The 16,136-nt window shown below is 39.7% G+C and overlaps 1 protein-coding gene across 1 annotated transcript in view; it reads left to right on the forward strand.

Moving 5' to 3' along the window:
* CAMK4 (calcium/calmodulin dependent protein kinase IV) overlaps positions 1–12,105 on the forward strand; it is a 142,955-nt gene extending 130,850 nt beyond the window's left edge. The window contains exons 8-11 of the mRNA XM_065744144.1: positions 2,329–2,404; positions 7,674–7,800; positions 8,916–9,068; positions 11,888–12,105. Coding sequence (XP_065600216.1) covers positions 2,329–2,404; positions 7,674–7,800; positions 8,916–9,068; positions 11,888–12,052 — 521 coding nt within the window. The 3' untranslated portion in view covers positions 12,053–12,105. The remainder of the gene's footprint in view (positions 1–2,328; positions 2,405–7,673; positions 7,801–8,915; positions 9,069–11,887) is intronic.
* The last annotated feature ends 4,031 nt before the right edge of the window (positions 12,106–16,136 follow it).

The following is a 16,136-nucleotide window of genomic DNA, read 5'->3' on the forward strand; positions in this document are numbered from 1 at the left end:
GTGTAGAAGTGAAGGATAGTAGATGCTGGACAAGACCATGAGGCTAATGAGCTTGTATCCCAGTTAATTTTGAGATTCGGGTAATGTATCTATTGGCTTCGATGTCTTAGTCCTCCGAACACAGGTGCAAAGTATGCTTCAGAAAAGCACTGAACTCCTATCTACTTAGGGTCATAAGACTATACTCTGAGCCTTGTTTTCTCTCATTGCTGTTACGACTACTATTATGTAGGCCTTTTAATGCCTATCTTTGTCTACTGTTAAAAATACGATAAGGCTTTTGCGCACAGAAGAGCCCTTGTAGTAGAGATGGTTTGGTGCGAGAGGTGAGGCGGAAAGACTGTGCTGAGAAGGCTTGAATGGAGCATTGTTCCTGCAGACATGGACCTGCAGTCCTTACTTTATGATCTGAGTTAACTGACCGTGCAGAATTCCTGGTGCTTGGAAGGTAATCAAGTCTGACTTTCCAGAAAGTGGAAGAAACCCAAACAGAATATTGTTGAAATGACAAATTAAACTATGAATAATCAGTAGTTCCAGGCTGCCAACTCCCACATCCTGCCCACCCTCCCATCAGCTGCCTCTCCAGAAAGGACACAGCAAGGAAAATATACACTTGGAGCCTGGATACTTTGGCAACAAGACGTACCATCCCACAGTGCCTGCAACAAGCAAAGTGATGCAGAAAACTTTAAACAAGAACATGGACACAAAGAAATTGCTGAGATGTTGTCCTTTGAGTGAACTTAACAAGAAAGGCATAGGTGGATACTTACAGTAGCACAACATAGACCAGTGATTCATGGACAGTCTGTTACTGCCAACATTAAAACAACAACAATAGGTGCAGTCCATTCTCCACAAGCAGACTTTACAGAGAAGTCATACAACTGTGTAATCACAGTCCAGATAGCATGGCAGACCTGAGCATATAGGTTTTTGATTTGTTGTGTAGTCATTTGACAGTATATTGGTGGAAGGAGCAGAAAACGAAAGGGAGGACTGGAAGTCTTCTTCCTTATCCTGAACAAAAAGACATTCCTTGAAAACATTGTTTCCTCTAGAAGAACATTGTTGTCCAATAAACATAAAGATTGTCCTGTCTAATTCAGAATCACAGAATTACAGCTCGTAGCACCCCGCATGACATTAGCAAATAAGGCAGAGGGAGTATTAGGTAGCATCTCTTCTCCTGGTTCCCGTGCATCTGTTTCTCCAAGGTAATTGGCTGCTTTGCCTCCAGGCTGACCTGTTAGCTACAGATTGATCTGGATTCAGATCTGGCATTCTTCCACAAAAGCATCCCCTCTCTGTTCACCAGTTTCCATGATAGAAGAGAGAAGAGGCAGGGAAAGTCTGTGCATACAGTAGCAAGCATTTGTCCAGTTCCCATGTTTGAAAGGGCTATATAGCAAATCCAGGGGCACTTCTACAGGCACTTTGCCTTCTATACTAATTTTCTGTAAAAATGCTTGGTTTATTTCTGGCATGGTAGATCTTTCACATAGGTTGAAGAAGTCTGAGCAAGCTGCCCAGAGGCCATCAGGGAAGCAGGAAATTAAGGTTGTGCTCTGGAGATTCCTGCTCTGCAGGGATGTTGATGCACACAGGTATAAATGTTTCCCCTGCAGCAAGAGCAATTGCCTGAATTGCTCTGGTCTTCCCTTAAGACTGAACTCCTTTACAGGAAATCAAGGAAACACCCATGTCTGAGGTGACCACACTTGTAATGCCTCATCTGAAGATAGAGGGACACAATCGTCAGTTTCTTTTTAATGCCATAGAGTAGACAAGCTGAAATAGAATGCAGAACCACAGATGAGGAAAATCAAAGTAAAGGACTGTGGAACAAAGGGTAGACTGTGAGAGGAATAAAGTAATATCAGGATGTGATGAGAATGGTGGAGTAGAATAAAGCATACATACAGTGTTTCACATAAACTTTAGATATATCCATAGAACTGAAATTTCAGAAATAAAATTTAAAGTACCAAATAAAGAATAAAATATCAAAGTATTTGGTATCGAAGTATATCCTTTGTCACATTGTAGCTCCTGTGGTGCATGGCTATCCCTTTCACTTCTGCAGATCTAAATCTAAAAAGCTGAACTTCACTCTTCACTTTGCACTTTATTCCATCAGTGCTTGGACATGTCTTCTTTTGCTTTATGCTCAGTGGAGGGAATCGTTTGCTTGACTAAGGACTTAGAGCAGTAGATGTTGTTTCAAAGGTGTTTGTGGATGTGCACTGAGTTTATACTGATGATTTTGTGACTAATTTCTGGGTTCAAATTTCATTTTCTTGACAAGACTTTTGTCATCTGCAGCACCAGAGATACTACGAGGATGTGCTTATGGCCCTGAAGTGGACATGTGGTCTCTAGGGATCATCACCTACATTCTGTAAGTGCAGATGTTGTCATAGGGTGGTATGCAGCTGCCTCCTTTGTTTTAAAAAGCATAACTTACAGCTTTATGTATGAGCATTATGTATGAATAATATGTGTGAGCTGTGCTGTTGGAAAACAAGGAGATGCTGATCTTGAGTTATGATATTTGTAAAGTTATTTAAAGAAGTCAGATGTTAAAGGAGCATAACAAAAATACTCAGATTAAGTATTTGATGAAATAACATTTCATCTTGAATAGCAGCAAGGTCTGTGCAGAATCATACTACTAATGTCAATGAAAAGCAGTCACGCTGAAATCAGAATTAAAAAGAAGATATAAATGTCAGAAAGTATACAGTTTTTTCTCATTCATACAAACAGTAATCTCTCAACTACAGATGGGACACAGAGAAGCTAAGGTGCATGCAGTACCTTTACAGTGCCCCTGAACATTCTTAAAGACACATTCCTCTTCACACTTACTGTGTCAGCCACTGATGCTGCCATGCCTCTGCAGTCTCAGATTCAGCCCCATTTTAGTCAGGAAGCAGTGGACAGGCCTGGACTGCTTTTCAACAGTATGATGGTTGAATGATTAGCGTTGAAATGGAGGTGTTCCACATCTTACAAAATATCCAGTGAATCAGCTGTAATCTGTGAGCAATGCTGACCGTACAGAAACAGCTGAAACTGCACATGTAGAGCAACAGTTTCAAACATCTAAAGGTAAGCATTTAGAGGTAAGCACTTATGGCTGTACTTTAATATGGCTAATTGCAATTCACTTGGTTACTGTTGCAATTATGTTATTGTATCAATGGAATCCTTCCAAGGAAGATTTTTGAGAAGGAAAAATTGTGTCTTTTGTACTGGCATTTCTCTTCCTGGGAGGATGCCTTTTATGGGAAGAAAATGGGATTTTGCACATACACATTAAAAAGACAGAAGGTTTTCTATATTTAGGTCCATTTTCTTTCCCCTTCTAGGACTTCCTCACTGTGTTGCACAAGTACAGTACATAATAATACAATTATTTTCTTTCTGCCTTTTGGAAATCATTGCATTTTCTAGGATTCATATTAAAATTAAATTTAAGGGTATATAAAGACTCTGATGGAAACAATAGAAAACATCTTCTGTCCAGAAGCTTCAAATAATGAATGGCTCTCGTTTGTCCTATAAATATTAGGCTATAGTATTTCTCTGATATATCAGGAAATGCATGCATGTCTTAATGATGAGTTTTGGAGGCCAAACTTTCCATCTGTGTCATTTTTTGTTACAATTTTCTTACCTGCTCTTTTTAAAATGCAAATCTTTGTCTTAAGGCTTGTTTCACATCTCAGATACTTCCTGTTCTTTATACCTAATGTCCTAATAGTGCCAACGTTGTTGTAATTCCCACTTTTATTTCAGCCCATATCGTTTATTTGTGTAAAAGTTGAAGTGTCTTCCCCAGCGCTGTGCAGGGTTGCTGTGCACAGGCCCTGCTGTCGTCCTACTGCATGGCCACGTGGGTTCATTATAGTGGCTACAGTTCAGGGTTGACTTTGGTGGGAGAGTGGGTCATTTGTCCAGTCAACCATTTCTCATCAGCTCTAGTGGCTCACACTTGGCAGAGTGATACAAGATGTAAGATATAAGCAGGGCTGTCTCTGAGATGCTATTTGCTATGTACAGCCTTTCTGAATCTTCCAGCTGTTCAGTACATGCTCCGAAGCGTCATTAAATGTCTGCACTGTTGTAAACAAGCATATAAGCTCCTGCTGTGTGGCACAGGCACAGCAGATAATCCTCTGTGTCTTCTTCCTGGTCCTCTCCTCATACTTCCCCATCAAAATCCTACTTAACCTACAGCAGTAGGCCAGACAAAGAAGGGCAGTATTGTGTTGCACTTGACTGCCTCTTCCTTTTAGCTTTAGTAACATTCCAACGTTATGCTTTTTCAGTAAGTGTAAAGCTTTGTAGATCAACATTTCATTTAGAAGCTAAGACACGAAAGACACCTTCACAGTACCTAACTCATTAGTCCTGCAGCCTAAAGGACAATGTTGCATACCCCAGCCTTATTATTTAGCAGGAGGAATGTGCATTCACACAGTTCAAAAATATGTTGTTATTATTGATTTCCTTAAACTAGAGTGGGCATAAGATAACTACCTTGCTACAGAAGATGTATGTATAAACCTTTGTCTTCTCACCAATACAAACTTTACTGATGAGGTGATTAAAACAACTTTTGACCCATACATGACAGAATAGTTATTACTAATTTCAGAATTCTAGGGAAGTCACGTTTATAATTTTAGCAGCAAAGAGGAGCAATCCTTTTGTATTCCAGCAGTATCTTAAGAATAACACTGTGCATTTGCAACGTAGCAGTCAACAAATATGTAGTCTTTGTTTAAAGTCAAGATTGCATGGATTAAGGTGTGGGTTTTTTTGTTACCAGCAGACATAAAAGAACACAAAGCTCTGTCTGGTAATTTCGAATTGATTTGAAGCCTGATTAAATTGACTTTTCTTTATTGTGCTCGTAAATTATTTAAAATGAATCAGCATAATCCTGGTATACATAAAATCAAGAGCCATGCTGGTGTCACCCTAGCTTAATTTATCTACTTTGATACCAAAACTGTAGTTTTATTGACCTAATACGACATGTAGCAAAGGATCTGCTTAATGAAATGGAGATTTTTTGAGAAGTGGAAATGTATCTATAGAAATCGTTAATTAGACTACAGTAGGTAATAGTAATGAATTATGATGAAAATACTTCTAGGTGTAACTAAGAGATCAACTTTAAAGGCTTCCAACATAGTCAGAGCAAGCTTTAAGTACAGTTTCGCTATACATAATCAGTTACCTGGTAACCAGAAGCTAATTTTCGCTGAACTTTTAGTGGTCCAACAGCTGTGATCATGGAGATATTGCTTGGGGAAAGGATCCAATGTGAAACAAGCTCAGATATGGTTCTGGGAAGGGCAAATGGAAAGGGAAGGGCAGGATGACCATGACTAGCACTCACCTACTGAGCTCCTATATTTGTGGACTGCATACTTATACTATAAACCATCTCTGTCAAGCTTGGAAATGAGTAACACACCCAGAATGTGTTCATGGTGGAGAATTTTCCCTCTGCATCAGTGCAGTGTTGCAGCTGCTCTCAAAAAAAAAAATTGTTCCTTGAACATCTGTGTCCTTTTTTCAGAACAGTAAGCACAATGATAGGCTTAAAAAATAATAAAAACAAGTTAAAATATGAGGTTATCATTTCCTAAATTTATTGTCAACTTCTTCTTTTGCAGTTTCCTGTTATTTTTCTATCATCTTGTTGCTTGTTGCATTTTCCAGGGACAGAGTAGTGGATAGAATTTTTGTTTATCTCAGAAAACTTACTGGTTGAAAAGGAAATTCACTTTGAAGCATCTGATTATTTGTGAAGGCATGATTAAAGTGAAGAAAAGCACAAAAGTGTCATTATATAAGTAGAAACTATTTCTGTTACTTTGCATTCCCTGGAATCAACAGTGGAGATCTGTCAGGATATGTACTGTTCAGTATATTCATAAATGCAGTCATGAGTGACATTGAAAAACTTCTTGATAATGCTTAAGTTACAAGTAAAGATGAAAGTTGATAATGAAAAACTGCCAAAGGATTTTACATTACTGAATACCTGGGTGACAGAATAAAAGAATGTACAATGATGACCGTCCTAACCTGGTATATAAGAGCTTCTAACTTTACAGGCAAAATGAAGGACTGCTGCTAATTATTGTCTCTCAGGGAAGGAGATACAGGGGTTCTGATAATTACTTTCTAAATGTACTAACTTCCAGCTTGCAAACAGTCCAGGCAAGCAAGTCCAAGGACAGGAATTCTTAGGAAAGAAATTGAAATCAAAATAAAAAACATGTTTATGCTATTCTGAGACTTGGCGGTGTGTGCTTGTTGAACAGCATGTGCATACACTTTAAAAAACATTGAAGAAGACTCAGAAGGAAGGCAGGAAAGAGCAAAGGCTTCAGACTGAGGAGTAACTGAATAGACTAACAGCTGATCTCAGCCAGAGATCAGCAGAAGGAATAGATGCAGGAAGGTGCTTACTAGCATATAGAAGGCAAATAGAGATCAACTTTTTGCATTTTTTCTCCAGAACAAGTATGGAGGTCATTGAATGAAAGTTCTTAGTGGGATATTTTGACCAAGGAATGAAGATGACTGTGGCATCCTTGGCCACAGGATAGAATCACAGAATCACTAAGGTTGGAAAAGAGCTCCAAGATTCAGCCAGTTTCAACCACTGGAACATGACCACAATGCCCACTAACCTGGGCATGTCCCTCAGTGCCCTGTCTATGCATTTCTTGGGCAACTCCAGGAGAGGTGACTCCACCACCTCCATGGACAGCCTGTTCAAATACTTCAGCACTCTTTCTAAGAAGACTTATTTCCTAATATCCAGCCTCAACGTCCTCTGGCACAACTGAAGCAATTACTTCTCATCCTATAACTGTTATCTGTGAGAAGAGTCCAACCCTCACCTCAGTACGACCTCCTTTCAGGTAGTTGTAGAGAGCAATAGAGTCTCACATGAGCTTCCTCCTCTGCAAACAGTCCCAGTTTGATCAGCTGCTCCCCATAAGACTTGTGCTCCAGCTCCTTCACAGCTTCATTGCCATTCTCTGGACACACTTCAGGGCCTTGATATCTTTCTTGTAGTGAGGGGCCCAAAACTGAACACAGTATTTAAGGTGCACCCTCACCCATGGGAGTTGATCATTTCCCTCATACTGCTGATTACACAGTTTCTGATACAAGCCAGGGTGCTACTGGGTTTCTTAGCCACCTGAGCACACTTCTGGCTCATGTTCGCTTAGCTCAAAAAGTGACTGGAAGAACTCAAGAGATTAAAGATCCATGAAGCTTGAATCCTGAGCCACAGTTTTTCTACTCATCACTAGATATCTGATTTAAGCTAGTCAGATGCTGGTAGACTTAAAGAAGCTTTGGACTGAAATTTTATAGCTACTTTTATGTTAAATCACTATATTAATAACTCCAGTTACAGGTATCTAACAGTAGAAAATATTCCATTTGACTGGCTTTTGCCATTACTTATGAATACTTATAACCTCACTTTGGTTTGCTGTGTTGTGTGCATCCTGGCCTGGTTTCCCAAAGTAGGAGATAGGTCTTGAAGATGGGAAAGATCACACCAGGAGCTACTTCTAGCAACCTAAGACCTTGATAAACTTACCTGTTTTTTGTCTTTGCAGACTTTGTGGCTTTGAACCATTTTATGATGAAAGGGGAGATCAGTACATATATAAGAGAACTCTGAACTGTGAATATGACTTTGTGTCTCCATGGTGGGATGACGTGTCTCTGAATGCCAAGGATTTAGTAAGTAAAACAGAAATGAGGTGCAGAATCTTTTGCATTTTACCTATTTGGTTACTTGCTGGGTTCAGTTATTTCATTGACAGTTAAGACACAAATTATCAATTCTATTTTACTAATGAAAACAGTATTATAAAATGCTTGCATTAGTGTTAGTGTTAAGTATTTCAGGATGCCTGAAATGAAAGCAGTTGTAGAAATTCAAAGTATTTTTTAATTAGATTTGACAATTTCCTAAGCTCAAGAAAGTGCTATTTACTGCCTTTCTGTCATCAAAACACAGATGAACAGCAGCCTGCAGCAAAATGATGTGGTTTCTGCATCCAAAGAGTGTTGGTCCAAACTGATCTCTACCAATTTGCTATAGTAAAGCTCAGAGTTTCACTTTCAAACACTGTGTAGCAAGTTTCAGATAAGGATGAAGGCAGTGGCTCTCAAATCCCATGCTGTGGGCAGTTCTGGTGTGTGGCTCCAGTGATTTGCTTAGCTTTACCTTTTATATGAATGCACTGAGGCCATTCCCTTGCCCCTCTGTCCAGCAACTGTTTAAAAGCTCTTTGTGAGGAAATGTCAGAGAACCTAAAGTAAATCCTTCTTTCACTCCTGATGATGAAGTGGCAACGGAGCCCTGTGCTGTCACTGCAATTCTCTTCTTAGAGAAGAAGATCTGGGAAGGAAATCTGCATCAATGTGCCTCTACTAAATACTGTCCTTACACTACTTTACTCTATCCTCATTCTTAAAAATAAATGAAGTTCAGAACATGCAGAAAACCCCATGAAGTGCAGCTTGACTGGACACACTTTGCACCCAGTAGTCTGAACCATCTCCATCCCAGAGATCTGACTACAGTGCATTCTTCCCAAAAGTTTCTAACTCTTGCATTTGTAGATATGCAGCTCTCTTGGTGACAACAGCAGAAGCAAGAGCATAGAGAGCATTAGCTTCAGAAAGGACTACAAAAGAAATACGTAGTACTTTCTAGTTGGTGGTCACAAAAGGTTATGCAGTGCCTGACTGAAGTACTTGACTTTTTACATATTTACAGTGATTACATGGTTCAAGTCTGTACATGGAATAAGGTTAACAGTCTACTGTAATTTGTCTTTGTGATGCAGGTTAAAAAGTTGATTGTTTTAGACCCCAAGAAACGCCTCACTGCTCTACAAGCCTTGCAGCATCCGTGGGTCACAGGAAAAGCAGCAAATTTTGCACATATGGACAATGCACAAAAGAAGCTTCAAGAATTCAATGCCCGGCGTAAACTTAAGGCAAGTCTCTGGTCATAGTCTCTGTTTTGGCTAGTATAGTTTGAAAGTATGCAATAAAATCAGTAGCCTTCAGAGGCCTTGCAGAGTTTCCAGGACAATTTCATATAGACATGTTAAAGCTTTTTACATAGGATATCTGATGTAGGTAGAAAAGTTAAAAATTACTTAGTTAATATATGCAGCCAGACAAATAAAAATGAGATTGGTTAAAAGCTCTGAACAAATAAAACTGCTGAGAATATAAACATCTTTCCCCAAATCCTTTCCTTCTTTCCTACCTCACTTCCCTCCATGTATCCTTCCATCTGTCTGTCCATCCATCCAATTCTTACACCCATTGATCTGTCCTGTTTTGTACTGCGTGCTGCATGCCTGGAGTGTTGGCAAGGAAGAAAAGAATGCTGAGTAGTGTTTTCATAAGATACTCATCCATAAATATGGGGAGCATATAGTCAACCACAGAAGCTTTTGATATGTTAGCCACCTACATTTCATAAATCTATCAATGCAAGGTACAGCCAGCATTTTAAACACTTTATACAAGGTGTTGGGCTGCGATTAACCAAACTGTGATGCCCAGACTGTGCATTTACAAATACCTGTGAAAGCAATTGTGGAATTATTTATCTGAAGGTTAGATGCTGTAAAGCAAGAGTCCTGCAGTGAGAATTCCAAGTCATCAGATTGCTCCTTCACTATCTAATCTATTCATCTACCACGGGAGCAGACAGGAAAAGATATATTAGGTGTAAATAGAGCACCTAACTGACATAACTTTAGGAAACCTCCTTTGCCCCTTGTTCCTTCTTCAGTTGTTAAGGATTTGTATCTGTTTAGAAGAGACTTCCAGGGCTGCTTTAGCACATGGCTAGAGTGAGGCTGCCTTTGTAGCCTAGTGGAATAAGAGTAAAAAGCATCTTGTCTGTGAATTTTAGAACACCGTGCAAAATTAAATTCACAGAGAAATAACCCTTTTTATTTTATTCTTCTCTATTTTTTATTCTTTTTATTCATTTTTTTTTAATAAATTTTGTTATGGAACTGTGACAAAGACCAAAGAAAAAGATTTTGTTGTTTGGGACAGGAGAGATACAATTCACAGTGATACTTTCCACATTTAGAACTGGCTACAGGTGTCTGTTAACATTGCTCCATTCCATAAGATTTCTGTATTCTAAGGGCAGGATTGCTATGTAATCACCAAAGATGTCATACAGTCTTGTTTTATCAAAATGATTTAAGAGCAATGAACAAAGTCATAAAAGTAATGATTTATGAGTGAGCTGTTATGTTTTCTGCCCGGGAGGTCACAAAGAACAGTGTGCCCTTTCTGTACACTTGGAATTGATACTTCACATTTTTTTTGCACTTCTGATCACCAGCTTAGATTATTTAGGCCAATAAAGCCTGCAAATGTATACCTCTGTGCTTAACAGCTGTTGGTTTTTTGAAAGTTTGTTTCTTCATTGCTTTTCTGTCAAAAGACTAAATGGTGAAATCTCTAATAATCAATAAGAATTAACTGGACTTAGCTTTTATTGTGGAGTTGGTCTTTTATACTAACATATTTATAAAAAGAGCCGTAAGTGCTTAGGTAATTCATTCCTGCCCATAAAAGTAAGAATAAAATAGAAAATCATATATATATATAAATATATAAATGTTGTGATAATGTAAGAATAATACAAAATCACCCTTTCTGTCCCAATATACAAGACCAGTAACAGGTTTTCTTTATGTACAAGAACATTGTTAAGAATAGTTTATAGAATCATAGAAGCACAGAATATCCTGAGTGGGAAGGGACCCAGCTGCCCCTCTCCTGACACAGCTCCATGCTGGTTTGCTTTTTCATTTACATATTGATTTTTTTTTCTTTTTGCATGATTGCACCTCCAAACTATCCAGAAACACATTCCTTCTCTCTTTGTGCATACTCACTTCTTCTGTGGTGCCTGAAGAAAAAGCTAGCCTGGCCAGCAATAGCTAGAGTTGTTTTATAGGTTAGAGTTTCTTCTCCTCACTTCCATATGTTTGTTTTTTTGCAGGCAATAAAAGCAAGGGCTAAAATAACTGCCTTAATATGTGTCCTATGGGCATATGCATGCAGCCCACAGGCCACTACTAAGATGTGCCTGGCTTGGTCAGTGTTGTGATCTGGCAGTCAGAGTTGATGGTTTGTACAGGTTCCAGGAAATTCAGAAGGATCACCACTTTCATATCCCAAAAGAAAATGCACATCACTTTACTCACTGAGGGCTGCATCTGGAATTTCTTCATTAATGGGGAATTCATATGTCACCGTCCCACAGTCTGCTGCTTTGACTCTGGCTCATACTATTATCACCAGTAATGATACAATGAAGGAAACTGTCACCGTCAGCCTTGTATAGGATGCATTACTTTCAGAGAAGTCCTTGTATGAATATAGATGTGTGTATGTGTAAATATAAGCTTATCTTACATAACCAATGACAATAAAGTAGCGATAATATCAATGATAATAATTGCTATGATGGAAAAGAGCTTTGTTTTTGCCATCTAACTTCAGTGCAGGAGGTCTGACATGGTTAATGAAATTCATGATGGCCAACTTGGTAACCTAATGAAAGTAGCTCTTCTAAACCACATACTTCAGATAGCCTTCTAAATCCAACCTGCACCGTGCTGGTATCCAGATGAAGTTATGCTGAAGAACAGGCAGCATGGTATTCCCAGCACCCTGATGCTGTGGCTGCTACAGCTGTAATGCTGTAATAGCTATAATGCTGGCAGATTATATCCTTTAAGGAATGTTCATTTGATCCTCTTTTTCTCAGGCTGCTGTAAAAGCTGTTGTGGCATCAACTCGTCTCGGCAGTGCGAGCAGTCACAGCACTCATGACAGCAGCAAGCCCAGCTGTACTGCATCTCCTGTCTGTGATGGCAAGCCTGAAGAAAAATCCACTCAGGAAGCAGAAGCAACTCCAGAAGAAATGTCTTAGGTCAACGTGCACCCCTGTTACAGCTGAGATCTGTCATTCATACACCAGCTAACTTGTCATTCAGCAGGACAGATTCGTAAGCTTGGCCTCTCTGGTTCTGCTTTGAGGTGCCAAATACACTGCTGGTGATTCTTCCTTCAATGCATGTGACTACTTATGAAAATAATAAACTGTTCCATAAGGCATGTCAAGGAAACCATGTTATTTGCAGTAATGCTGGCAGGCAAAAATATGGGGATGAATAACTACCTACCATAATGCATATATTTCATATACATCTACACAGTGTTTCTAGATGTTGTTTGAAACAAATGCTATTTAATTCAGTTTCTGGAAGTTAGTGTCTGTATGTCATGACTTTTCTTTGAACTGCTTCTTTCCAGATTCATAATCCTGCAGTAGACAAAATGGAAGGAAATACCAAACCAGTGCTTTTAAAAATGCTGTGTGAAATATTGCTTTTTACCTGTAAAATTTAAAAAGTATTCGGGGATTTATATGCAAGAAACATTCCACTGTTTCTGGGAAGAAACTGAAATATTAGTTCTACTGGGCATGAAAATGTATGTTCTGCAAGCTTCTGTTGAGAATGCCTTACTCTGAATTTTCTTGTTTATATACAACATTTTAATGACAACCAGAATTACTCAGACTCCTGCTATTTCATTCTCTAGTAAAGCATTAGCCAAACAAATAGACAGAGAAGTAGGGGGTTAAAGTAGATGGCAAAGTTTTGGAATGCTCTTGTATTTATTCGTGACTTTCTAAACTGTGCAGCTAGAAAACATTTTTATAGGGCCTTTGGGAGTAATCTGCAATTATACAAGTTTGAAATGCTTGAAGGAAGCTATTCCACAATGTAGTGATTTTGCTCTGGGGAAACACTCTGGAAGACAGTTAGTGTAATCTGTCTGCTTTGTAGGTAATTTAACATCACGAGTAACCAGTTTCCACTTGTCAGTGCAATTAGTCCTGATTTTCCTGAGAAAGGACCTCTCGTGCAGAATGGTCCACAAGCACAGATCATTCATCCACTTAGGGCTCCCGTGTCTGAAGCTACGAGCTGTGTGCATGGAGCAGCTTGCAAAGTCAGCATCAATCTCTTCAGCTGTCTTCATCTTCCTTTGAATGTAATCAGTAGGAATTGAGAAACTACCAAGCATCAGTATTTATGACTGTTTACATTTCTTTCTTGGTTTACTTGGATAACATGGGGATTTCATGTTACTGCTTTATTACTGAAGTGGCAAAAAGAACCTGATGTACAACGCTGTCATTTGTGTTTATTAAACTTTCTGATACTGATAGTGATCTACAACCCTTACACACTCAAGATTCCTCTTTTGCTATGTTTTTATTTCAGGGTAGGCCTTGCACAACTTGCCTTGAAAAGATATACCAGCTGCTAAAAGTCACTGTTAAAACATTAAGTAGCTACATTTCCTGAAGAAGTTAAAATAAAAGGCAATAGAACATTACTCATGGCAGGTGTACTGCATAAAATGTAATCTAGATTACTGCAGGAAGGAATACCCTGCTCGCACAGTAAAATGCATGGTAGTGCACACATTGTTCTGGATATGTTTTACCCATTTTTTAAACCCACTGAGTTTGTGCAAAAAGATCTGCTAACTAAGTGGTTAAAATTTGAAGTAGGTGTATCTGTATTTCTGGGTGATCCACTTTGAGGTGATATGGCAGTGTCAGCTTGAGGAGCAGGTGGAGCAGGCAGCTGTTAAAGCAGAGCTGAGAGTTTATTGTTCTGACTGTGAGCAGGCCAACAAGACCCACTGAAAGATTCTCCCTTGGAAGAAAACTGTAGGAATAACCACTTTGAAGAAGGGGATAGGCACGTCCACTTGTCTTTCCTTCTGCAATCTTCCTTATCTCCTACAAAGGGACACCAGAACCATTTCTCAGCCAAAGGTTTCCTCTGTCACAGTGATGGAGGCATCTGAATTTGATGAGATTTTGGTAACATTTCCTCCTCCAGTGGTGATATTTGCCTCTGATCTGAGGAACTGGAACCAGTGGCACAGTCATCACACATATGTGACTGCTTGAGTGGAAATAAATTCTTATGAAACATGTTGAAGCTGAAGTGACAAGTAGTGTAGTCCTAGCTGGATCTTAAATCTGCTTATTGTTTAATTATAACATAGCATATTATAAATAGGAACCAACACCATGCAATTAGAAGCTGCTCTGTGACTGCGTGACCTCAGAAGCAGCTCGGCCTGGTGTACAAAGGCTCTCAGGCTTGAAATGTTTTTGCTTGGTTGTCTATCTTCAGTGTAAAACAATCAGAGTGTCTGTGCTGAAGGAATTACCAATATGTGGCTCAGTAAAATATTATGGATAGTATGTCAGTACTGTGCAGAAGGAACAGCAGCACTGGGGTGTGTGCTCTTCATGAGGAGGGGAACATCATGTGCGTTGTTTTTGTCTAGAAAATCACACCCTGTAATTCAGACTTGGGAGTGGTGCACAACACTTGTGTCTTACCATGTGTAAAAAACAGGAGCACACCCAGAAGAGACTGGAAGCAGGCCAGTTCCACATTTGTAGTTATAAACTAGGTAGAAAATTAATGATGTTCTTCTCTGTTGAAACTCTAAACTTCACATCTTTTAAACATTCAGCACATCATCAGAGTTCTCCTGCTACAGACCGAGGAACATTGCCATCCTGAAGTATTTGAACTTAGCTAAACTTTTCCTCTAGATGCAGGTTCTATTAGACATTAAAAAGCTGAAGTTTGAGAGCTAGACTGAATCCGACCTCTGCTGAGCAGCCAGTGATTTCCTGCCTTTACACAGCAGGAGGGTTTTTTACAAGTTCAGAAACATTCACTCTGAAACAGTAACAGATTTTGTATGATTTTGAACACTTTGGTTATGATTCTGCTGATGGTGGATTGCACTGCCTCAGCCCAGTGCTGGCTTCTTAGTTGGCATTTATCCGTGGCTTGCTGCAGGCTTACCACAGTCCAACTTCTGAATGCAAAAGAGCAGAAATTTGGTACAACATGCCTCAGTCTGACAGTGAGCTGGTTGTTGGGCCTGTGAAAGCGTTTTGACAAACACTGCTGAGCATCTCCTTTGCAAGGATTCGTGCCTTGGTGGATAGGGTGCAGTGCTGTAGGAAGCTGTATGGTGCTAGCACAGGGGGAACACAGCAACCTAAAAGGTTTTGGAAGGATGTCAAGCTGCAGAGAGCAGCCCAAGGCTGGAGGGGGCTGCAGCTCAGCAGCAGGGTCTCTCTCCTGCCATTCTGCTTCGCTGGAGTATCCACAAAGAAGCAAGGACACCACCATGATTCCATCAGGAAGAGGAGTAAAGGCTCTCAGAGTTGTCAGTGTCCAGCTCAGCGGGCTGATAGCAGTATTTGCTAAGCAGCAAATACAGGAGGACTCTGGAAAATAAGCACCGATTTCCAAATGTGTGGCAGTTTCCACACAAGTCCATAATGTGCAATTAGCAAAACTTCCGTCGTGCAGCTTTGTTTTTCTAATAGAAGTGCATGGAAGTCTGAAGTGCAGGGCCCTGCAGTTGTTCTCATAGTGCCCCACGTATCACCTGCTTCCAGGGTGACAGGCACACACAGGTCTCAGCACAGTGCTCCTGCTCCTTGTTTGTGCAGAGGCTACGTGTTTTTCTTGGTGAATAACTTGGTTCTCTGTAGTTGACTTGTAACTGTATATAGCTTATATACACATGGTATTCAAGTAACAAAAGTATCTGCACCAGGCAGGGTGAACAGTGGGGGCTAGAGCAGAGGCAGTGATACCAGCAAGTCCTGGAACTACCAAAGATAACCCAAAAGACAGCCCAGAACTTCCTTAAAGCTACTTCACAGTACAGTGATAGCTCAGAAAATGCCCCTTCCTCACTTTCAGAATCATTCTACTTAGAACATGCAACCACAGTGAGGTAAAATAATTCTGCTTTTGCATAAAGAAACTTGGTTACTCTAATAAGCCCCTGCATAATACAGCATTGTATAGAACAAAAATCATCAGCTGTATTGGAAAATAAGAAAAATGTGATAAGGAATTTAGAGAAGAGAAATGGGAATGAAATAA

The sequence above is a fragment of the Cyrtonyx montezumae genome, unplaced genomic scaffold (genome assembly GCF_038088225.1).
Source record: "Cyrtonyx montezumae isolate F1298 unplaced genomic scaffold, pur_monq_1.0 scaffold_30, whole genome shotgun sequence".
Taxonomy (NCBI): domain Eukaryota; kingdom Metazoa; phylum Chordata; class Aves; order Galliformes; family Odontophoridae; genus Cyrtonyx; species Cyrtonyx montezumae.